At 42.1% G+C, this 25,646-nt stretch overlaps 1 protein-coding gene across 3 annotated transcripts in view; it reads right to left on the bottom strand.

Moving 5' to 3' along the window:
* The window catches only part of KDM4C (lysine demethylase 4C), a 390,817-nt gene that overhangs the window by 282,680 nt on the left and 82,491 nt on the right, over positions 1-25,646 (bottom strand). For all 3 annotated transcript variants that reach the window (XM_060237364.1, XM_060237363.1, XM_060237365.1), the window contains exons 8-9: positions 24,470-24,573; positions 7,224-7,361 (exon numbers count right to left, since the gene is read on the bottom strand). In XM_060237364.1, coding sequence (XP_060093347.1) covers positions 7,224-7,361; positions 24,470-24,573 — 242 coding nt within the window. The remainder of the gene's footprint in view (positions 1-7,223; positions 7,362-24,469; positions 24,574-25,646) is intronic.

The following is a 25,646-nucleotide window of genomic DNA, read 5'->3' on the forward strand; positions in this document are numbered from 1 at the left end:
CTGCATTACTACTTTCATTCCCTGTTTCTCTCTCTCTCTTTGATGCTGCCTTTCTGTTGCCTTTAATTTTTTTAAATTACTAATTAACATTTTATTAAAGTTCACCATTTTCCCACTGCTGCTGTCTGCTTTCTCTTTACAATGTCACAGAGACTGAGTAGGCAACAATGGGCAGGAGAGAGAATTGGACCCAGCCAAGTTCTCTTGAGTGGCAGCTGATAGGCCAATCACTGATGGGAGTGCATACCATAGCCAATGGGGACATCGTATTTCCAATTCCATTAGGAAATTATTATCTATGATGATAGGAACCATTATAGTCAATGGTTCCCATAAGCAATAATGGAGAATTGATCCAGGAGTATCTAGGGCTAAGGGGCTGGGGGCTTTTAGGCAGAGGCATCAAATTTGTAGCATAGCTGTTTGTGCCTCTCCTCGGGGTTGCCAGGCCCAACTCAGGAAATACCTGGGGATTTTGGGAGTGGAGCCAGGAGCAAGGTTGTGACAAGCAGTCTTAAGGGAGTTCTGACCATCACATTTAAAGGGACTGTGTTCCTTATGAATATCTTCCCTTCACTAGAAATAATGGAGGATGGGGGCATTTTCTTTTGGGGTCATAGAACTGGACCCCCTGGTCCAATCTTTTTGAAACTTGGGGGCTTTTTTTGAGTAGAGGCATCAGATGCTATGCTGAAATTTGGTGCCTCTACTCAAAAGACAGCTCCCCCAGAGCCGTAGATACCCACAGATCTATTCTCCATAATACCCTATGGAGAGCAGACTTCAGAGGGTATACTGAAGTGCCCAGTGGACATTCAACCCTGCACACACACATACTTTCTGGTAACCCTGAGGCAGTTGTCATGTAAAAGTTGTAATGCAGAAGAATTGTTCTTATGGGTTTACAGAAGGGTCAAGAAAGCTGCATGCAGTGAAAGACAACAGGCAAGGGGGCTCTGTTGATCTTGGCATGCACAGGGTTGGATTATCTCCTTAATAGTTGTACAGAACATTTCCAGTGTTCAAAGTATTTAGGTGTAGCTTCCTCATAGGCAGCATTAGATATTTGCATTTGAAAGGCACAGTATCAGACCAGATGCAATCTCCACTGAAGTCAAGAAACATTTCAAAAGTGAAACTGTTTCATAAATTTATCACCAGAAAAGCCATGCTTCGCTCTTATTGCCCATCTATTCTTCACAGGATTTTATTAAGAAACAGAACAAAGAAAAATCTTATTTACATTCTGAATAAAACTTTGTTGGTCTTAAAGGTGAACTTGACTCCTACTTTGTTCTACTGCTTCAGACCAACACAGCTGCCTACTTGGATTTATTTCCTAATTGTCATCAGTTCTTGCAACCAAATTACTAAATCGTGTAACTGACAAAGAGACATCTCAGTTGTAGTACTCAGCTTTCCCCATTACTTTTACATATGCTACAGTGCCAGGAAAAGCTACAGTGCCACCAGTAAAAAATCATATATTTACATTATAGGCGGGCAGTCTTTGTACAGTAAAATGGCATTAGTCTTAAGTTCCTAAAACAATAAGGCACTAGAAATGAAACAAATGTCAAGGATGAGTTTTTTTAAAAAAATAGAGCATAAGGGATTATGATGTTCTTGTATAATAAATAAACGCCGTAAAAGCTTTCATTGCCAAAAAAAGATCAACAAGCTTTATTGTTGCTGGTATCAATCCTGGTAAAATTTCAGTCAATTCTAACATTTTATGTATTCAGACGTATGCCATGGTATTACAAATAGCATAAGTGAAAGCTCTGCTACTGATAGGACAAACGAGATGTGGCTGTCCTCAAGACACTTTTTAAAGTCAAAAAATCAACTACGTAAATAATTTTTCTTCCCTTTAGAGATAGTCATAGGTGCTTGAGGCTACAACAGCACAAAAACAAAATATCTTCACAAATGTCTCAAACAGTCAAGCTGAAAATCTAAGCCAAAGTTTCATTTAACAGCCTGTCAGTTTTTTGATGTGAAGCTAATGAATGCAGTGGCAAACAAATCCATCAAACCTAACATCAAAACAACTGCACTTCATCCCACCAAAGGGGGGGGGGGCACAAAATACAACCTGCAGGCCAGCACTTTGATCTAACCTATCCACACACACAAAGTCTCTAAACAGCTTCTGTTGTAGAATATGCATGAGTAATTATAGACTTAAATTTCACAAAAAGGAGCTATCATTTTTAGCAAGCAAGATTTCAAAAGAAAAAACTGCCAAATATCTTCTTTCAGGCACAAGTTAGTAATTTAAATAAGAGATAATCATACGGGGAAAAAATCTTTTGAAGTTCACTTGAAGTATACAATGTACTACAGTAATCATTGTATAGTTAATCCTGGTACATTAAAACAAGGAAAAGATACAGATATTACACTTTATAAATTATTGTTTATAATTAACAACAATCAAAGTCCAAAAATTAATAGTTGTGTGTTCACATTTGCATATTCTTTTTACTTTTATTAGTCCATTTAGACCACTTTGAAAATACGTTATAAAACTCTGTCATGCTATAAGAGAAAGGGCATCAGATTTCATAATGAAAAGGAAAATCAGATCAGGTGGAAGAAGTTTTACAAATTGATTATAAGAATACGTCAAGGTATGTTATTCAAACTTGCAAACATCGTAACCACACTCTTGGAAATAAGACCTATATGCTCTGTAAAATATTTTTGCCCTAAACAAACAAAAAAAATCCACAAAAGGCTCAATTCTGGCTTTAGACAAAGCAGGCAAGGAACATGGAATATTTTATTTTATTTTGCTCCTGGAACTAGAATTGATAATAATCTGAAGAAGTGGCAAAGATGAAAAAGATATGCAGAGGGAGAGAAAGAAATAGAACTGTTCTGAATTTTCTTTCATGTCCTTTCTGATTCCAATTATTTCCATTTGGGGAGAAGACAAGTCATAATTCATTATCAAGTTCCTTAGCATACCACCTACTGACCTTTCAGTTGCAATAGGAAATGGATTACACGCTTAACTAGGTAAATTTTACATAAATTTCATGAAAGTGTACTCATACAATGAAAGAGATTCTATCACCGTAAGTTCTTCTCACTCCAGAAGTTCAAAGGTGGATAGTGTGGGACCTGGAGTCATGATGGGCTCAGTGATGGGGAGGAGATGGAATTCCCCCATGAGTCTTGTGCCCCTCCATGCTATTAATAATATCTGTGTTGACTGGTAGAAGATTTCCAGGATCCTGAGCTGAGAAACATCTTCCCCAGCTCTAACCTGACCAGGAAATCAAAGTAGTACAAGGGCCTCCACCTTTAAGAGCTGCTTAGAAGGTTCTTCGTCATGGCTTTATTATGATTTGGAACAGTGTAGCCAAGAAGCTGCAAGGGGGATAGGAACTGAATTTTATATTGCCTTGAGATAAGCAGCCCGCTTCCAGTTCATAGTGTAATCCCAAATAAGAATAGAATTGAACCAGGATTAATAAAAAAATATTACCCTAATTAAGAGTTGAAAAAGCAACAACTTTTGACATAGGGCTGTTGTGCATGGGTATTTCCCCATGCATGTCTGTTGGGTTTTCTTTGTCATTCTGCACTGATTTGCCTTGCTTCAGTACTCAGTTCACTTCCTGGCCGCTGTTTCCTCAGGTTTTCTGAGAGTGCTTTTTTACCAATTTCCCCCTTGTTTTCCTTCCAAGCTGAAGGTAATTCAAAAGCTTGCAGATTCCCTCAAATCTTCCCCCATCCTTTTGACACCCCTCAAAAGTAACTTCCCACCGACACTGAGGTTGGTCTGCCCGTTCTGCATCTTCTGCCATACTTTTTATTTTATTTTATTTTATCACATTTATATCCTACCCTCCCGGCAGGCTCAGAGCGGCTGACAACAAGTAAAAACAACATAATTTTTTTAAAAGAATATACAAATCTAATAAAATAAACAACAAAGTGATAGACAAATTAAAAACTGACAAATCAGCAGGCCCAGATAGCATACACCCAAGAGTTCTGAAAGAACTCAAACGTGAACTTGTGAGTCTCCTAACAAAAATATGCAAGCTATCATTAAAATCTGCCTTTATTCCTGAGGACTGGAAGGTGGCTCATGTAAGCACTATTTAAAAAAAAAAAGTTCCAGACATTAACTGGGAATTTACAGGCCAGTCAATCTAATGTCAATACCAGGTTAGTTTATAGAATCTGTTATTAAAGACAGAATTAGCAGGCATATTGCAGCAGGTACAGAATGCTGACTGCACCACCTTTACGAGTGGGAATTCTGCCAGCACTCCGCAGTCTGCACTGGCTGCCCATTGAGTACCAGATCCGCTTCAAGGTTTTAGTTTTAACATTTAAAGCCTTATGCGGCCTGGGACCAACATACCTGCGAAACTATCTCCTCCCATATATGACTGGGAGATCATTACATTCGGCCTCCTAACATCTGTTGGCCATCCCCGGTCCAAAAGATGCCCACCTTGCCTCAACTAGGGCCAGGGCTTTTTAAGTCCTGGCCCCAACCTAGTGGAATCAGCTCCCTACAGAGATCCGGGCCCTACTTGGCTTACTAGCCTTCCTTTAGGGTCTGTAAAATGGAGTTGTTCCGCCAGGCTTTTAGTTGAGGCTGTGGGCATCTATTCTTGATCTGGCTGGCCTCCCCTGCCAGCACTGCCAGCTGTGCTATAAAATGGAATAATATCTGCCATCGCTATGGGATATCATGATGTGAGACAGCCAGGCTGGACAATATGTGATTATGATAAATTTTCTGAGTGCTGTTGAGTTATCTGTTTATAAAATGTTTTTATTGTATTTTATTGTTTTATCATATGTTGTACTCCACCCTGAACCCTACGGGGAATGAGCAGAATAGAAATATACTAAAATAAAATAAAGAACAAAACCTACTGAGAAAGAGTCAGTATGGATTTTGTAAGGGAAGATCTTGTCTCACTAACCTGTTAGAGTTCTTTGAGGGGGTGTACAAAAATGTGAACAAGGCTGACCTATTAGATATTGTTTACCTAGACTTCCAGAAAGCTTTTTGAGAAAATACCACATCAAAGGCACATCAAAGGTAAACACAGCAGTAATAGGACAAGAGACCAAGTCCTCTTGTAGATTAAAAACTGATTAATTAACAGAAAACAGAGAGTGAGCAGTTTTCACAGTGGATAGTGATAAGCAGTGAGGTACCACAGGGCTCTCAGTACTGGCTTCAGTGCTTTTAACTTGTTCATTAATAATTTGGAGTTGAGAGTTAGGGTTAAGTGGCTAAGTTTGGGGCTGACATTAAGTTGGTCAGGGTGGTGAGAACCAGGAAAGCTTGTGAGGCATTTCAGAGGGATCTGTTGAGGCTGGGCAGGTGGGCATCAAAATGGCAAATGAGGTTCAACGTGGTCAAGTGCAAAGTAATGCACAATGGAGCAAAAAATCCTAAGTATAAATACATATTGATGGGATATGAACTGGCGGAGACTGACCAGGAAAGAGATCTTGGAGTCATGGCAGATAATTCACTAAAAATCTTGGCAATTAAGAAGAATTCCCAACATTTTCTATTATAGCTACTTAGAAGTAGAGACCACAGGTTTTTCTCATCACCCTATTATTTTCTTGTAATAAATGCCTTTTGCCTTTCTTGTAATAAATGCCAGATTCTAACCTGGTTTTGATAGTATAGTGTTTATTGTGAAGTGAAGTGGCTAAGTTGGTGCTTGAAGGGCAACAGTGGAGGGCTTCTGAAATTCTGGTCCCACTGGTGGATCTACTGAAGGTGCCTGGGTTTTAGCCACTGTCTGACACAAAATGTTGGGCTGGATGAGCCATTGCTCTGATCCAAAATGGCTTCCCTTATGTTCTTATAACTACAAAAAGTTGGGGAAAGGCAGTGATTTCCCACAAAGTTCTCTTTTTTAAAAAAAGCCCTATGAAATAGTATATCTTGGCTATAGAAAAACCTACATGCTTTGATTACGATTGAAGTAATGGTTTTTAAAGACAAAGAATACAAAGAATTTTTCAAACAGAAAAATAATCAAAATGGTATGTAAACATTTGTGTTTGGCACTTTTACCATCTGCATACTGTTCAGCACAAATATTGCCAGATCAGCACCAATGAAGGGAGACCCAAGCAAAACACAAAGTAATCATGGTTGGTTCATCCGTTTTACCAACATTAACAAAATGCACTCAATATTGTCCACAAAAAGGCAGAGCTCCAGCTAGCTAAGATGAATATAAACTCCATAGAGCAAACACTGAAACCTACTGAAGTCTGCCCTTTTATCAAACCTAGCATTTGATAAACTCTATGCACTCAGGGGCCTCAGTATAACAAATATTCATTCAAAACAGAACATAAAATGGTTTGGGGTTGTATAAGGTGCATTATGGCAAAAGGCAAATCATGTGGGTAAACTTTTGCTTGGTGCTATATAAGGTGCAACAGTTAGGCATATTGGTGCTTAAGTGAATAACAGGGATGCTTTAACAGAATATCTTTAAAACTGCATTCTGGGCCACCTTGTTATTCCTTGGAAGATGATCAAAGCTGTCACAGAAATCAGCTTCCCAGCACAACCAGTCTTTACCTGAAAACCACAGCCACAAGAAGCTTCTGACCTGAGAAGTCAGTCTAGTACCTTGTATGAACTAAGTTTGCACTCTACAACTTTCTCCTAGAACACTGCATCCTTTCAATACACAAAGGTTTCATGGCAGATATGCAGCCATTCCTCAGCAGGTTCGGTGATGGAGAAAGGATTCCCTGATCTAGAAAGTTGCTGTTTGTTTGAACTAACACTGGATGCTTGCAAACAGAAAAGAAACATATCTCTACAAAGATCTGTGTATTATGTGCTGAACAGAATGTTCACATTAATAGAATAGAAAAATTACCTGAACCCTTTAAAGTGACACTGCTTCAGAAAGCTGAGTTGGTAGAATACACCACTAACTGAAATAATTAGTGTATCAAAACAGATAGAGACATCACATTTGCAAGAAGAAAGCCTAAAATATTTGGCTATCAATAATCCCAAAGATATACCTAACTCCATCACCAAACCAGCAACAATTAAATTTGCTAGTTTAAAACTTTTGCTAGTTCTTCAAGCAATTCTGCCATTGTATCATGCTTATACTTAAAAATGCATAATTTCCTTTTAGCAAATTCTAATTAGATAGCTTAGTTCTTAAAAAGAGAGTTTGACTTACCAATTTAGCTACTTTTCCATAATCAATCCATCTGATTGTTGCAAAGTTTGTTGACTCTGCACAGTTGAAACCATGGTTATATCCGGCATGGTATCCATATGGGAAAGTGATCATAAATTCTCCTGCCTCCTGAGTGATCTAAAACAAACAACAATGTGTCAACATCCTCTAACTGCATTAGCAGTACAATCCATGCTTCCCCTGAGCTTTCCTTTTTGTTTCTTTTCTTGGATTCTCTTTCCTAGGGCAGATGCATGATTATGATTCTGCTCTTGATTCCACTCTTTACCTGTGCAGATGTATGACTCTGCTCTTGCTTCTGCATGCTTGATCCTGCTTTTGACATGCAGACATCTTGAGTTTTTTAACCTAAGACCTTCCTGCATATTTCTTGATTCATAGGGCTATTTTTTGTTTTCTCAAAGAACTAAGTGAATTAAAATTGATTAAACAATGCAAAACAGGACTAGGATTAAGTAAATCATTCTCACAAGGGAGCTAAGCAGGAGAATCCCAAAAAGATCAATATCAGAACAAGTGATATTCAACTTGTTCATAAATGAACTGGAATCGGGGACGAATCATGTAGTGGCCAGGTTTGCAGATGCTTCTAAATTATTCAGGATGGTAAAAACAAATACAGTTTGTGAAGTGCTCCAGGAAGATCTCTCCAAATTGAGTCAGTGGGCAAGAATGTGGCAAAGTTCAGTGCAGAAAACTGCAAAATGATGCACATCAGAGCAAAAACTCCTAACAATATTTGCTGATCAGGTCTGTACTGGTAGATGCTCAGAGATCTTTGGAATGTTGTCAATGAAAGTGTTGCCTCAGTGTACAGAACTGGTGGAAAAGGTTAATTTCCTTTCTGGGGATTATTAGGAAAGAGACTGAAAATAAAACAGCAGACACTGGTAGAGTGTCTGTCATCAGAAAAGTTCCAAGGGTCGATCCCTGACATCTCACATGGAAAGAATCAGATAGCAGCTGATGTAAAAGATCTCTGCCTCACATGCTAGAGCAGGGTGTCAAACATGCAGTTCATGGGATGGACCCAGATTATGCAGGGCTCAAATCTGTCCCTCAAGCAATCTCTTTCTCTTGCTTCCTTTTCTACAGCTACACCATAGCTTGCTTTTCCTCCAGTTCCTTCAGTGGCTCTTTGCTTCCTGCTGCCTGCCTGTTGCCTCCCTCCCTCTCTCTCACACACACACATACAGACGCACATAGAGAGTTCAGTAGCTGCTTCCTGCTTTGTGCTGAGAGATACAAAGACAAGTCTCTCTGTCTCTCTCTGTCAGAGAGAGAGATTCTGCTTCCTTTTTTGAGAAGTAAGGGAGAAGGAGGAAAGAAAGTTCAGTGGCAGCTGTCAGACCAACAATATTTTATTCCAGGTATAAGCTTTTGTATGCAAGCACACTTCCTCTAGGGAGGCAGGGAGCATGGGTGGATTTTTCTGACAAGCACAATGAACATTGAGGACATTATTTTGGCTTATTCTGAAAAGCTTTTTAAAAAAGATTTAATTTCTTTGTTCCTATCTGGATTTCTTTTCTTCCCAAAAGACCCTGGTTAGGAATTAGAACATTTGCATAGGTCCTTATATCTTGGAGATTGGAGTGATTTCAGATGCTAAATGCTAATACCTCACATTGATAATGAGACAGGAAAACTAAATCTCAATTCAGTCCAGGAAGAGTCATTGTCTTGAACTTTATTATCAATTGCTATTCAGCAGTCTCTCTTTCTAACTCTTTAAAATTCCTTTGTAAGAGCACTGTTGCTTTTAGGTCAGCAACCTAATGCTGTGATTTGTAATGTCAAAATTATGTCCATTTATTCTTTGCATCCTCCTGGACTGAATCCTCCTGGATGGAACTGAGACCTAGGTTTCCTTTCTCATTACCAGTGCTGGTATGTCCACACTTATTACCCCTCTGCATATCATACCTAATCCAATCAAGCCTGCTATTGTAATTCACCTGCTATTGGCATTTGCAGGGGTGGCGCTGGAGGTTTTGCTGCCCCAGGCACCCCCATGCCTGCACCCCCTATGGGGGTCAGAGCAAGGTCGTGCCACCTCTTTCATCCACCCAAGTCTCAAGCAGGCAAAAGGGGCTGCAGAGATGTTCTGCCTGGCTCGCAGGCTGTCTCCCCTGCAAGAAGAGGCAGCCAGGAGCAAGGCTGCACTGCCTCTTTTGTCCATCCAGGTCTCAGGCAGGTGAAAGGGGCCACAGAACCATTCTGCCTGGTTCTGAGGCTCTCTCCCCTGCAAGGGAAGGCAGCCGGGAGGCCATGCTGCCTCTTTCATCTGCCCGAGTCTCGGGCTGGTGAAAAGGGCAGCGGGGCTGTTCTGCCTTGCTCCAAGGCTGTCTCACCTGCAAGAGGAGGCAGCCTTGGAGTAAGGTCACTCTCCTCCGAGCCCTGCTACAAAGCCAGGCTCAGAGGAGAGCACACACTGGCATGCCATCCAGCTGCTCTCAGCTTCCCAGGAAGTTGAGATCAGCAAGGAGGGTAGAGGGGGCACCCAGCCGCACTCTGTAGGCAAGGTGGCGCCTCAGGCAGCCACCTACCTCATCTATTCCCACGTGCCAACCATGGCCATTTGACATCTGAAATCACTTTTGTAAAGTTTATATCTCCAGTACCTAGTTTTACATTTTATGGCACGCATGGCCTGGCTCAACAAAGTGATTTACGTCAAATCTGGCCCTCGTAATAAATGACTTTGACACCTCTGCTCTATAAAACTGCTGCCAGTCTGAATAGACAATAAAGACCTTGATGAGCTAATGGTCTGATTCAGCATAAGGCATATTTATGTGTGTTGCAGTACAGAAAAAAGTTATAATGGGGATGTTACCCAAACTGGACCCAAAGAAGGGAGGGTTAGCTTTAAAGGGGTCCCAGAAAAGAATACACAGGTCCTTGTAGGTCTGTGTCTACCAGAGTGGATCTCAGTGGGGATATCCCAAAATAAAATTAGGAAGAAAGAGAGTGAGACTGATTAAATACAGACAATTTTACTGTATATAAAATAGGTAAAAATGTAAAGAACCTACACTGAGCACCTGAGAACTAATTATCTAAGTAAATATGCACCTATATAGATACTCACCAGCAAGAGGGTGCATTTGATAAACAGGAAAAGTAAGGAAATTGGGAAGTTTTAGGGAAGAGACATACAACCTGAAATCCTGGGCTTGAGGTCTGGAAAGGTCCAAGGCACAGTTTCAGGGATGTTCAGGTAGTGGGGAAAACCTGGCACATTTTTCACTAACTTGGGATAGTCTTTTAATGGGGAAGATATCTGGACATGGGAACCCACTTTCCCAGGAACAGGATTGGTCCAAGATAAAATGTTTGAATCTCACTGGCTGGTTTAAAGTTTACTGCTGTCAAACATTGGTGGGGAAAAGTAGGGTGGGGTGGAATACCTTGATTAGGCAATTGTGGGCCAAATCTGCATGGGAACAAAGAGCCTGGGTGAGGAAACATGATAAACATATACCGTTTTCGCACACAGCTTACCTCGCAGTCACAATCCTGTTCCCTTTGCAGTGTTTGGTCGGATTTCCCACCATCTGGGCCGAAGTTACAGGAAGTGCCATGGCTTCTACGTAGCAAACGTAAACCGCTAAAACCCAGTTTACGTTTGCTGTGCAAAAGCCGCGGCACTTCCTGTAACTCCGGCGCAGATGGTGGGAAATCCGACAGACGCTGCGGAGGGAACAGGATTGTGACTGCAAGGTAAGCTATGTGCGAAAACGGTCATACTTAAAGATGAAGTGAGCCAGATCTTCATTGACACGAAGTCTGAGTGAGCCAGGATAGCTCCTGAAACAGGCTGCAGTGCAAATTAGTGACTTGAGTGCCCTTCTTGATTGAGCAAAAAAAGAGAAAAGATGAACTGAGCATGAGTTAATGAAATAGCAACTTCCTTGGGCTAGGCAGACACCTCTGGGATAGACCAGGATATTCCAATGCACCTACACAGACTCAAGAGGGTGCACTTGATAAAAAGGAAAAGTAAGGAAATCGGGAAGTTTTAGGGAAGTTTTTATTATTGAGAATGTAGTTAAGTCTTATTGCTACAGAGAACCCTGAGCTGGGGGAGACTGCACTTAAGCAGTTTGTAATGCCAACACACCCTACCTCTTCCCTGGGCCTTCATGGCTGTATCCAAGATCCTTTAGGAGACTCCCTAAGTTGCAGATCCCCTGGCACCTAGGCTCTAAAAAGGGGTGCCTATTCAAACAACTAAGTCCAAAATAAGGGGGGGGGGTCTCACTGACCAAGGAAGTCTCAGATGGAGGAGTGGTCATTTATTTATTTATTTATTTATATTGGGATTTATACCCCGCCCTTCGCACCGCATGGTCCTTAAAGGGGGTGGGGATTATATATAAGTATATAAAATTATGCATGGGTAGGAAAAGTAGACAGGCAGAACTTTTTCTCCCTCTACTAGAATGTAATACTAGAATACAGGGGCACTCAATTAAGTTGGTGGGTTATAGATTCAGAACACAGAAAAGAAAGTTTTTGTTCACCTGACAAGTAATTAAATTGCAGAATACACAGTGGGCACAATGAGGGTCATTAGCACAGATGACTTCAAAAAGGGTCAAGGCAGATTCATGCAGGATAAAGCCATCCCAGGCTACTACCCATGATGACTAAAGGGCACCTCAACATCTATAGGCAATAAATTTCTGAATATTAGTGCTAAACAACTTAAAGGTAAAGGCCTTGGACTCTGTGCCCTGTTTCTTGGTCCCCCAGATCAACAGGTTGGACTGATCCAGCAGGTCTTTTTCATGTAACAGTTATTTGACTTAGACATAACTCTGCACAACAGAATAAATTTACAAAAATCAGGCAATAAAATGAGGACATTAAGAACTGTGGGGGAGATTTCAAGGGATTTCATTACTAGACATTCCCTTACTTATTTTGGTTATTATAGAAAAGGAAATCTGAGAGAGAACTGGAGCAAGAAGTTACAGAATTAGAATTCAACAATCTGTGATACTTTCTCATTGTTGCCCAGCCTCCCTTCCTCTTTTCATTCTGCCCAAGCAACTTTTCAACAGGAATTTTCTATGCTATTTCTCTAATCTGTTCAGCACCTGCCCAAGCAGTTCTTCCTATATTAACATTTCAGTAAGCCCATTTTCCTAATGTTGTAGTGCACTAGAGTTCTCTACCTGGTCAGTCTTCTACTGGGTTTCCTAATAAAATGGACCCTTATGAACTATTTGAGCTCTAGATGGAATAACTAATATAGTGCATCTGAGCTGTACTGACAGTGTTCTTCTAGGACAAATAACTCAAGCGCTGTTATATTAATGCTAGAAAATATGTCTTCAAAATGAACTTATTATTACCATTGCAAAATATGCATTTGCCTAGAAGCAACTATTTGAAATACTAATGTTATATCAGTGTCATGACAGTGTATGAAATTAGGAACTAGAATGAATTATTTCACAGCCTTCTAACATCACAAAAAACTAACCTACAAATTCAGAAAAGGGTTTGTTTGATACAAGGCTTGACTTTTTCTTAAAAAGTACAATTTATAAGGCTAGAAGAAGAATAGGCAGAGTGGACATACATGACATGGAGAACATGGAAAATTAGGATTTTATGACAAGAACTCACCACTATATTGTGTTTGTCTTAACACAATGAACAGCCAAAGAAGCTAGGAGGATTGATATAAAATGCAAAAAGAACCACAGGTTTTAAGACAAAACATGCAATACAATAAAAATGCTGCAGTAAAACTAGCACTAGCCTCAACAATGAATACAAATTATTTTAAGTCCATTTCAGAATGTGGCATTCAGAAGTTGATCCTCTGCATCAGAGCTCTTATGGAGCCATGCCACATGAATATTAGGCAGCAGTTTCTGCTTCTCTGAATATGTGTAGGCTACACTACTGTAGCTGTGACCTGGATGGCCACACTAGCCTGATCTCATCAGGTCTCGGAAGTTAAGCAGGGTCACCTCTGGTTAGCACGTGAATGGGAGATTGTCAAGGAAGTCCAGGGTTGCTATAAAGAAGCAGGCAATGGCAAATTACCTCTGTTCATCTCTTGCCTTGAAAACCCTATGGGGTCACCATAACTTGGCTATGACTTGACAGCACTTTCTACCACTACCACCACCACCCTACTATTGCAATGAGAACAACATTGACAGTAATTAGATCTGCAGATATGCACCAAACATCTCATACCTACACCTCGATTTCATTAGCTGCCCAAAATTCACCTTACTAGTTTTTTTCACCTAGTGAAATGGGTTTAGCACATATTTGCCAAGTCTCACAAATAAATAGTGCAATCAAAAGCTGAGCTACAGCCTTCAAAAACCAATAAATTCAACGGACCTAGAAAGGTGTGACTCTGTTTAGGATTGCTCTGCAAGTCTGCTGGAGATGTGCTGATAAAAGACAGTATGAACACTCAAGAAGGGACTCGGTTTGGGTCTGCTGTATAACTCTTGCACATTACCTCACAAAGGAAAAAATGTCATGCATTTTCCCACTGACCTCCAACTCGGAAGCTTCCAAGAAGATAGAGGCATGGCCTGGAAGAAAGGAGAAAACCCATCCATGGCAGATACTCCTGGCCCATCTGCTCCAGAACTGATCCCAAGGAACCTACAGTGGGAGATCCTTCAGAACTTGTCCCTGAGGAGCATATAGAGGAAGCTCCTCTACCAGACCTTCCCTCCAGGTCCTGGCACAATTAAGTGTCAGTCCAAGACATGGCCTACAAGTCCACCAGAATCTGTCTCCACCCAGTATGAGTGATGGAGGCAGAGGACTCGGACTGTGATAGCCCAGCAAAGGCACAGTGCCACAGTGGCAGCCCGTACTCTATCTCCTGGGCCAGAGAATGGTGGATGCAATCCACTGCAGGATTCTGGCCCCAGTTAAGCCTGGCTAGATGACTTAGGTACTCCTTCCAGAGCAGGTGGAGATCCTGTCCTGTCAGCCTATTGGCTAAGAGGAGAAGATTTCCGGATCAACTGGTCCACTAGGTATAAGTCTGTGTCCCTGTTTCAGCTCCCTGCTTCCAGTTCCTTGCCTCCAGCTCCTGTTGATTATCAACCCTCCATACCACTTGGGGACACCTGACTAGCCATGCTTGCAGAATATAATGGCTCTATGAGTACTACTTTTATCAGGCAGCATTATCAATATCATCAATATCATCTCTCTCGGCTTGACTTCGCAAACGAAGATTTAAGAAGGGTGCAGTAGTCCACGTCTGCTGCAGGCTCGCTGGTGGCTGACAAGACCAATGCGGGACAGGCAGATCCGGCCACAGTGGCTGCAGGGAAAAGTCTGATTTGGGGGTGGTGCTGTAGCAGTGCGATTCTTCCTCAATCTCCTTTTGTCCTCAAGACCAGCTATGCGTGCGTTCTCAAAGGAAGAGACAGCCTGGTGGATGGTGTGCCTCCATGCTTTGCGATCTGAGGCTAAGTCAGACCACTGGTGATGGTTGATGCGACAGGTGCCAAGGAATTTCTTCAAGGAGTCCTTGTACCTCTTCTTTGGTGCCCCTCTATTTCGATGGCCGGTGGAAAGTTCGCCACACAGAGCAATCTTGGGAAGGCGGTGGTTTTCCATCCTAGAAATATGCCCTGCCCAGCGCAGCTGCGTCTTCAACAGCAGTGCCTCGATGCTTGTAACCTCCGCCCTCTTGAGGACTTCAGTGTTGGTCACAAAGTCACTCCAGTGGATGTTGAGGATGGTGCGAAGGCAGCGCTGATGAAAGCGCTCAAGGAGTCGCAGGTGATGACGGTATAAAACCCACGATTCGGAGCCGTAGATGAGGGTTGTCATCACAACCGCTTTGTAAACATTGATCTTTGTGCCTTTTTTCAGATGCTTGTTGCTCCACACTCTTTTGTGCAGTCGGCCAAATGCACGGTTTGCCTTTGCCAGCCTGTTGTCAATCTCCTTGTCGATCTTGGCATCTGAGGAGATGATGCACCCCAGGTAGCTGAACTGCTGGACTGTCTTCAGAACTGATTCACCCACAGTGATGCAGGGAGGGTGATAATCTTCCTGGGGTGCAGGCTGGTGGAGAACTTCTGTCTTCTTCAGACTAACTTCTAGGCCGAATAGCTTGGCAGCCTCTGCAAAGCAGGACGTCATATGCTACAGAGCTGATACTGAGTGGGAGACGAGTGCAGCGTCATCAGCAAACAGTAGCTCTCGGATAAGTTTTTCCATTGTCTTGGAGTGAGCCTTTAGTCGCCTCAGGTTGAACAGGCTGCCATCGGTGCGATAGCGGATGTAGACACCATCGTCATCATCTAGATCTACTGCGGCTCTTTGAAGCATCATGCTAAAGAAGATTGTAAAGAGAGTTGGCGCGAGAACGCAGCCTTGCTTGACACCTGTGCCTATTGGGAAGGGCTCCGAGAGGTCGTTGCAGTGTCTGACTTGGCCTCGCTGGTCTTCATGTAGCTGGATGATCATGCTGAGGAACCTTGGGGGACATCCTAAACGTTCCAAGATTTGCCACAGGCCTTTCCTGCTAACGGTATCGAAAGCTTTGGTAAGGTCAACAAAAGTCACATATAGACCCTTGTTCTGTTCTCTGCATTTCTCTTGGAGCTGCCTGAGAACAAATACCATGTCGGTGGTGCTCCTGTTAGCTCTGAAGCTGCACTGGCTCTCTGGGAGTTCTTCTGCAATGGTGGGCACCAGTCTGTTCAGGAGTATTCTGGCAAAGACTTTGCCTGCGATGGAGAGCAGGGTTATCCCCCGGTAGTTGGAGCAGTCTGACTTTTCCCCTTTGTTCTTGTGTAGAGTGATGATGATTGCATCGCGAAAGTCCTGTGGTAGTTTGCCTTGTTCCCAGCAGGTGACAAGTACTTTGTGAAGTGTGCTATGTAGTACTGTGCCCCCATGCTTCCAGATCTCTGGTGGGATTCCATCAACTCCCGCTGCCTTGCCACTTTTCAGTTGCTTGATGGCTTTAACAGTCTCTTCTAGGGTGGGGATCTCATCCAACTCTGTTTTCACTGGTTGAAGTGGGGTGAGGTGGATTGCTGAATCTTGAACTACGCGGTTGGCACTGAAGAGAACCTGAAAATACTCCGACCACCGGTTCAGTATGGATGCCTTGTCTGTGAGGAGCACTTGGCCGTCTGCACTACGCAAGGGACTCTGAGCCTGATATGATGAGCCATATACTGCCTTCAGGGCTTCGTAGAACCCTCTTAAATCACCAGTGTCTGCACACAGCTGGGTTCTCTCTGCAAGCTTGGTCCACCACTCGTTCTGAATGTCTCGAAGCTTGCGCTGGAGGTTGCTACATGCAGCGCAAAAGATTGCTTTTTCCCGGGACAGGAGGGCTGAGCAAGATGTGCTTGGTAGGCAGATCTCTTTTTCGCTAGTAATTCTTGGATCTCTTGATCTCGTCAAACCAGTCCTTGTTCTTCCTTGTGGAGAACCCGAGGACTTCTTCAGAGATCAACAGGATGGTAGTTTTTAGGTGTCAATATCATCAAGAAAGAAGTTAATGTGCCTTTGTCATGTAATTTTTTATTATTTAAAAGAAGAGCAAAATATTCAAAGACACTAAGTCAATGGTTCTCACTCTGCATCTCACAGAGAGCCACATTTGCAATTAACAGCAGTCAAAAGAACCACATGACAGCCCTAACCTGGATAGCTCATGCAAATTTAATCTCATCAAATCTTGGAAGCTAATCAGGGCCAATCCTGGCAAGCACTTGGAAAGGAGACCTCCAAGGAATACCAGGGCCGAAAATGTAGAGGCTGGCAATATCAAGCAACCTCTCTGAAACATCGTAGCCTTGAGAGAGGTTGCCAAAAGTGACTTCCAGGCATGCATGCATGCATACACACACACAAATACTAATAAATAAATAGCCATGCCCTTTGGAACACACACACAACAATAAGATATAATTATTAATATTGTGTGCAACTATAACTTTTTAATTACCACAGCACCTCTGTGCATGTAGGATTGTCTCTCCCCATAGCTGCTGAAACGTAGCCAGCCTTTGTGTATCTGGAGTGAGGGGAAAGGCCATCTGCATTCCTATTCCCTCTATAGCATGAGGTGCATCACCTCTGGCAAAAGATGGAGATTGCTGAGGTGGCCAGAGGAACAAGCTGGCCATGGAGAAAGGGGAGTAAAACTATCATCACCCTGCTGTGATCAGCTTGCTGTTTTCCTGGGTGGCTGCCATGGGGATGGTTTTACTCTCTCATCCCCACAGTCAACTTGCTGTTGCACTGGCAGTTGCCCTAGTGCTAAGATGAGAGCACAGAGGTTGCAGAGAAGTGGGGTAGATGCTGGAGAGGATGGGCCATTACTTCCATCCCTGGAGCAAGGTTCACAGCTTAGGAAGGCTCACTGTTTACCTATCCTCCACACCCTCCAGTGGCAGCTGGTTCAAGATGGGAACCATCTGCCAACCCCAAGCACTTACTTTCCTGGAATGAGGGAAGGGTGCCACATTGAACAAGCACCACAGTTAGCATGGCTTCCAAACTGAGCAAGCATCACAGCAGTAGAGTTTACCTCGTATGGTAGACATTTTATATTTCCTTTGAGGACTACTATAGATGGGCAACAAAATACTTAATAAAAACGTATACACTCAAATTATTACCTACGTTATGGTATTAAAATATAGTTTGGCTTTTAATTTTCATTTGAAAGAAGAAAAACAGAAAACCATTAGCAAATTTCTTGAAACCTGCATGATGTTTTGTGCATGTGTGTGTTCTGATGTGATGACAGGTAATATTGTAATTCTATCTTTGTCTGATGTGTGTGTGTGCACGTACAACTAAATAACTAAATGAAAAGAATGAAACTGAAAGTTTATACTAGATGATAGCAAAAGGGATACTTTAAATATATATGTATGATCTCCTATAGCTCCATTACAAATTGGTAGCAATTGCATGCTTTAAGCATAAGGACACAAATAAGAGTGATCGCACACAAATGCACATGCTGAGATCATGATTGGAGTTTTTAAGAGTGTAGTGAGAGTGCATATAAGTATGAACATTTTCTGTGTCAGCAATTCCCAAATTTATCATGTCACTCACCCCACTGATGACAGTTTAGCAGGTGTGCTATTGCAATAACCGGCAGTTCAGCTGTCACCTCGTAGGTGTAGGCTGGCTTATCTGTGTTCAGCACGTTTCCAGTTCTATCAGTCTAAGCCACAAGAGATCACAGCCTGATTCTTTCTATTCACATTCTCACAGAAGCTTATTAATTAGAGCTACAGTTGGGTATATACTGCTCTCTGGTGGCACAAGGTGACATAAAATTATATTTAACTATTTGAAATGTTTAAATGGAATTCTGGAGAGTTCAAAGCAGTGGAATAAGGCAACCTCTGTGCACTGAATACCCTTCACTTCCTGTAAAACTTAATCTAAAGAGGTTAATAGGAATCTATCTGCCTATGCTATTTGATAGCCTCACCATTTCTCTATGGAAGATACACTGCTCTGACTTCTGGATGCTCAGCACAAAATGAAAAATCTGAATTGAAAGGCTTTAGTTTATATGTGAGAATATACAAGACATGAGGAAAATGTGTCCCACAATATATGAATAAAGCAACTATATATTTATGTAAATCATTTAAAAATAGTTCATAGATGACTCTCATCTCCCCACCCTCCCCATAATCAGTATCATGTATCAAATGTTGAACCTGGATAGACCTAGGAGTATAGATCAAAACCCAACACATTGCAGTCAAGTCCAGGCTGGAGTGATGTTTGTACAAACCTGGGTCAGCTCCCAGCTTTGCACAAAAATACAAAAAGAGGTGGGGGATTTGTAAAGTGTTAAAAATGTTTACTTACTGGGTGGGGAAACTGATATTTTATGACACTACATCATGAGATCTCAGCTGCAATTGGCAATGCTACAGAAACCAAAAGCAGCCAGAGAGACTGGAAAGTGCTGCTCTCAGATAGTACAGAAGACAGAGAAAGGGGGGAGGTAGTGGGGAAGAGGCAGAAGCAGCAGTGCTGCTTGTGGGTAGGCAGGGGTGCCGTATGTGTGTATATGCATGTGGCATGACCAGAGAAGATGCAGGGAAGGAAGAAGGAGAAGGTGGTTAAGAGCGAGAGAGGTGCCATCACCAACTGAGCTACAAAGGAGATGTCAGTAGGGGGCAGAAAAAGGAAAAAAGAGAAGAAATGTGAAAAAGGGAGAGAAAAGGTCCGCTGGGGAGAGGGCGGGAGGAAGAAGGTAAAAAAACAGTACCTGCAAGTCTAACCGGGTCCCCGCCTGTAAGTGACAATACTTAAACATCATATTGTTACAATTGTATTTAAATAAGTGATACCCAACTGTAGTTTCAGGATAGTGGTGAATCACTTCAACCTATGTAAAAACACAGAATCACAATATAATCCACATCAAGGCTGTAAGAGAGTCTTGTGAAATTAATCTTCTCTGGTCTGTCATGCCTCCATCACAGGCATTCTAAGACCATTACATCTTCCAGCCTTGGACAAAAAAAGACATAAAGAAACTACTCATTGACTAGGAATTTCTAGTGATGCCTTGTAAGTAGTACACACTTCAGTTTGTCCCAGCCAAACCAGAAGAGTGGTATTTCCAGTTGATACATCAGGACACAGCAACCATTCCTAAATCCAATGAAGCACATTCAGAGTTGCCCCATCTTCAGAATAAGAAGAGTAAAATCACTGCACAGCTAAACCTCCACTGACTTTACTGAAAGGTTTCTTCGCATGATATGAAATTCTACTGCAAGAAAACTATCTCTTCTACTGCCTGGCACCTAGGTAAAGCAAAGATTTATTCTAAAAAAAAAAATGGTTCCCAGTAGTAAATTACAGGATTTAGAAAACAGGGGAAATAATACAAATATTGTATGTAACTACAGGAAGTAGCTCCAGTTATCTCAAACCTTGAAAGGGATTTGATTAAATTAAAGTTTTCCTCCTCCTCTCACTTGCTTTTATAGTGAGATGGTCAATCTCTTGAGAACTTGCCATCAGTATCCTATTTAACTGTCTCAGCAAGGCCTGGAATCCAGATGGCAATGATCAAGTAGACAGTCATGCAGAAACTAGTTCTAGTTTATAAAAGTACAAGTTTCTTATGGACAGACTCCTATCAGAGATTAAGCAAACTTTTAGTCACAAGGTGGGTTTTTTTAACTGATTTGGAAAGTTTCCTATATACTTTTAATCCTAAAAAATATACCAAAAAAGTAGACTTTGTTGTTGCTGCCTTTGTGCAAAAGTATGTTAGATAGTCCCGGAAGATATAATCTCATTTCTTTGGCACAGTTAAATCCTACTCTCAGACAATTTGGTTTTATGTTTGGGAATACACTAGGACTCCTCTTTAAAACACACACACACACATATCCAATACTTAAACTAAACAATATTATCATGGGAGTATTGCATCTGTTTTCTAGAGACAATGATTACCATTACAACTGATAATTCTTGGGTCAGCCTGCTCTATTCACTTACACTCTAAACATCTTATGCCTTATATGTTTCCAATGTTGCAATGGCTACATTTCACAATTATCTGTTTAGTCTACCTAAAGAAAAATTACAGCTGAGCTTCTCAAGTTCCCAGCTGTTTTTCCATTCATGAAGATTAAAATATGCATCACATAGATACCAAGACACCAGGTTACATGTCTGGTTAAAGAGGTTAAAAATCAAAATCTAATAGCTCCTGATCAAGTTGAACTTTAGATAAATTAAGATTGTGAATAATATCACTATTACAGTTTTAGAAACTGAGCATTTAACAATCAACTCGTAACTGTGAAACTAACATAACTTAAAACCTTTTAAAACTGTAAAGGGATGCATATTACAAAAATTAATGACCTAGAAGATTTTAGATATTTCAATGGAAATTGAGAAGCTGTACTGAAATTCAGTTTTGTTTGAATACGCCTTCATTCACCTTTGCAAGTCCAATTTATCTGGGGAGGGAGCATTAAAAAATGCATTTTCTCTTTGGAGGTTTGAAATGAACAAAATCTTCGCTCTGGGTTTTAAAAGTCTCCCCCAGGGCAGAGAAGGATGGAAGTCAGTTCACAGAATCATAGAATCACAGAGTTGGAAGAGACCTCCAGGGTCAGGACCAGCTTGTCCACTAGGCAAACTAGGTGGTTGCCTAGGGCACCTGGAGGTGGAGGTGCCAAATTGGGCTCCCCCCCTTCCAGTGCCCATGGCAAACGCCTACCTGCATCCCTCCCCACCACCACTGCCACCACCTCCCTTGAGCTTTGTCTGCCTCTCCCCCCGCCCCAGCGTGATCAGAGGAGCGCTCCAAGGCTGGTCCTTACCTGCTTCAATGTGGCTGGTGCGGCATCTAATTAAGAGCCCACTAGAGGAGACTTTGCTCCCCCTCACTTCCAGTTCCAGGAAGGAGGGGGAGCAAAGTCTCCTCCCATGGGCTTTTCAAACCATTAGATTAGAGCCATATCAAAGCCGGTAGGGACCAGACTTGGCGCAGCGCAGGAGGGAGGATGGTGGGGGCCAGTGGCAGAGGGCAGTGGGCAGGGAACCTGCCTGGGCACCACACACCCTCAGGCCAGTGCTGTCCAGGGTCCAACGCCCTGCACAATGCAGGAAATTAACAAATATCTCCCCCATACATTTCCAATGCTGCAATGGCTGCTTCAGAAGATGGCAAAAAAACTCCATGATCTCTGGCCAAACTGGTTTGGAGAAAAATTGTTGACTGAGTCCAAAGTTGCAACCAGCATTTCTCTGGGTGTGTAAGAAAGGGCTGTGAGAACTAAGCACTGACACAACTCTTCCTGCCTTCCTTCTCACGATCTACCTAAATTTCACAGAATCAGCATTGTTGCCAAATGGCTATCTATTTAAAAACCTCAAAAGAAGGAGAGCCCACCACCTCTTGAAGAAGCCTGTTCCTCTGAGGAACAGCTCTGTCAGGAAATTCTTCCTCATGTTTAACCTAAAACTCTTTTGATTTAATTTCAACCCATTGGTTCTGGTCCAACCTTCTGGGGCAACTCTGCACCATTCTCTATATGATAGCCCTTCAGGTACTTGAAGATGGTGATCATTCTCAATCATCTCCTCTCCAGGCTAAACATACCCAGTTCCTTCAACCTTTCCTCATAGGCCTTGGTCTCCAGACGCCTCACCATCTTCATAGCCCTCCTCTGGACACATTCCAGCTTATCTACATCCTTCTTAAATTGTGGAGCCCAAAACTGAACACAATATCTAGGCAAGGTCTAACGAGAGCAGAGTAAAACAATACCATCGCTACATGTGATCTGGACACTATACTTCTGTTGCTACAGCCCAAAATCACATTTGCCTTTTTAGCTACCATATCACACTGGTGACTCATGTTCAGTGCATGGTCTACTAAGAGCCCTAGATCCTTTTTGCATATACTACTGCCAAGACACTGCCATGTTCTGTTATATTTGTAGTTTTACAACAGTATTTTATGCCTTTTATGTACCATTTTATGGTCATTCCATTTTAATTTTGTATGATTTTACTGTTTTAAATGCTGGCTTAGAATGTGAATAAATGATATTATTACTGCCAAGACAAGTCTCCCCCATCCTATAATTATACATTGGATTGTTCATACCTAAATGCAGAACTTTATGTTTATCATTAAAATTAATTTTATTTGTTTTAGCTCAGTTTTCCAGTCTGTCAAGATCATCACGTCTCTGTCTTCTACTGTATATTCCAGCTGTACCTCAGCCCATCTTCATACATAAGCTAATAAATAAATTATAGCAGAGAATATAATGGGTGGATCAAGCTCTCCCCCTATCTCAAGCAGGGAAAAGAGAAGTGGAAGAATTCAATACTAGAGAGCGTTCAGGAAGGAAAATACTGAAGATCTCTAGGAAAAGCCTCTTTGACCCAGCCTGGCCTGCTCAGTGTGGGGCAAGGAGAGGAGATAAAATACAGGGGAGGAAGCTCTTTTTGGTGCAGAATCCAACAGAGCAGGCAGAACTCTGAACTGAGGCAGCCATTTCACCATGCACAGTCCTGGCAAGCTTCACAGTAATGATAACTCTGTAGAGACCTGTAACTACCTAAGTAAAGTAGCTTGTCCTATATACTAATATCTGAATAGAAAGAAGGACAGAGGAACTGCATATTACACATTTCTGTTGAATCTGGTGCTGTGCTAAAAGTATGCTTGTGAACATTTTTGTTTCAATAAATACTTTATACCTTTTGATGCTGGTAGTGGTTCTCTGTACCACACAAAACTCTACCATCTTGGACATGCTATTTTAAAAGGAGCACCAGAGGGAGAGAAGATAGTTGGCAAGCAGCTATTCCTCCAGGGAGCATAAGATAGTAAATTGTCCACGTGGTGACCAGGTGCTGGGCAGGGGACTCAGAGGCAAGGCCCTAGAATTTGAAAGGGAAGCTGGGAGTCCTGGCCCTCCCAGTGGGCAATTCCTACAAAGGTCAGGTGGTGGCAGCAGGTTACTGGAGAGAGAGAACAGCCTCTTTAGGTGTTGTGGAAACCTTGGAGGACATGGTGGAACAGGGCCTCCAGGCCACAGTGGGCCCATTCTGTCATAATGGGAAAAGTACTACAAATGCAGACTGATATTATACCCCAACCCTGAGCATCTTTACAAGGAAATGAATGAACTCAACTCCAAAGAACTGAATTCTATCAGCCATTTTAGAACAGGATAATGATGATATCGGTGTATATAAAGAGTAGAATCTTAATGATTATTCAATAAATAGACCAAGATTAAGAATTTTACTGTTCAGACATACATATCCTCATGCAGAGAAAATGCCATTCTGAACTCCCTAGAACAGGGGTGGCCAATGGTAGCTCTCCAGATGTTTTTTGCCTACAACTTCCATCAGCCCCAGCCAGCATGACCAATGGCTGGGGCTGATGGGAATTGTAGGCAAAAAAAATATCTGGAGAGCTACTGTTGGCCACCCCTGCGGTCTAGAGGACAGGTGAAATAAAATTGCATTAGAGATGGGGGAAGGAAGAGGAGGATTAGATGCATGCTCTTTCAGTAATAAGAGCTACCAATCTTGCTTTAACTCAGTCCCTGAGTTGAAATCCGTGTCAATAAGTTATGTTTCCAAGCCCCCTGTTCATACTTAAATATAATGAATAAAGAACAAACATTTTACGGAAAACTCACTTTGTCAAAGGGAATTCCATATTTTTTCAAAATCGAGGGAGAAATTAATGTCATCTTATGGCGCAGAAAGGCATCACATCCTTGAGAACTACTTGGAAAGAATCCTGGTAAGGCAAAAACCAACAACAACAGAATCATAACAAACCCAGTAAGTATAGATCACTTACATTTTTGCTTAATTCATAATATACAGTTACATATGTTCAACCCTGACCAGGATAGCCCAGGCTGGCCTGATCTCATCAAATCTCAGAAGCTAAGCAGGGTCGGCCCTGGCTAGTATTTAGATGCACGACCTCCAAGGAACACCAGTGGCATGACACAGAGGCAGGCAAAGGCAAACCACCTCTGAAATGTCTCTTGCCTTAAAAACAAGTCTAGCTTGCCACCTAGTGGTGCATGACACTGCCACACTATATTATTATTATTAATTATTATTATTTATTATTACCACCACCATCACCACCACATATTTTCACTCTATCAAGAACTGTACATTCTTCAAGGTTCAAGGTCCTGGTCTTAACCTTTAAGGCCATTAGCAGTCAGGGACCTACATATCTTCAGGACTGCCTCTCTCAAAATGCCCCTGGAAGAGCGTTATGCTCTAGTAACAAGAATCTCCTAGAGGTCGTGGCCAGAGAGAGATCAGGCTGGTGAAACTCTCTGCCAGAGAACATCTGTGCCCTACAGGATTTATTACCTTTCAGTAGGGCTTGCTAAGCAGAGATGTTCCACCAAGCATTTGGTTGAGGACAGTGATGGTCTGGCACTCTCCCACCTCCCCCCTTTCTTCGTTGTCTCCCTCCACCCAGGGGGCTGGTGAATACTGAAATTATCCGGCATCTTGATTATAATATAGTATTTTTTTATTAATATAGTATTTTTTTATTAATTGTTTAATGAATTTTAACATTGTTCTAATTTTTACCATGTATTGTGTTCACTCCTGATGTAAGCAGCCCTGAGCCCTGCTTGCAGGGAAGGGTGCCTAGTGAAGGGGTCCCCAATCTCCGGGCCAGGGACCAGTACCGGGCTGCGGCCTGTTTCCAAAGGGCTGCGCAGCCTTGCCACTCCCCTCCGTGCAGCCTCACCCACCCCAATGCCTCCTCCGCCCCCCATGCTCACCATTTTAAGGTCAGGGAAGAGGCCGTGAAGTGCCTCCCAGGCTGACCCC

Source organism: Heteronotia binoei, chromosome 4, assembly GCF_032191835.1.
Source record: "Heteronotia binoei isolate CCM8104 ecotype False Entrance Well chromosome 4, APGP_CSIRO_Hbin_v1, whole genome shotgun sequence".
NCBI lineage: Eukaryota > Metazoa > Chordata > Lepidosauria > Squamata > Gekkonidae > Heteronotia > Heteronotia binoei.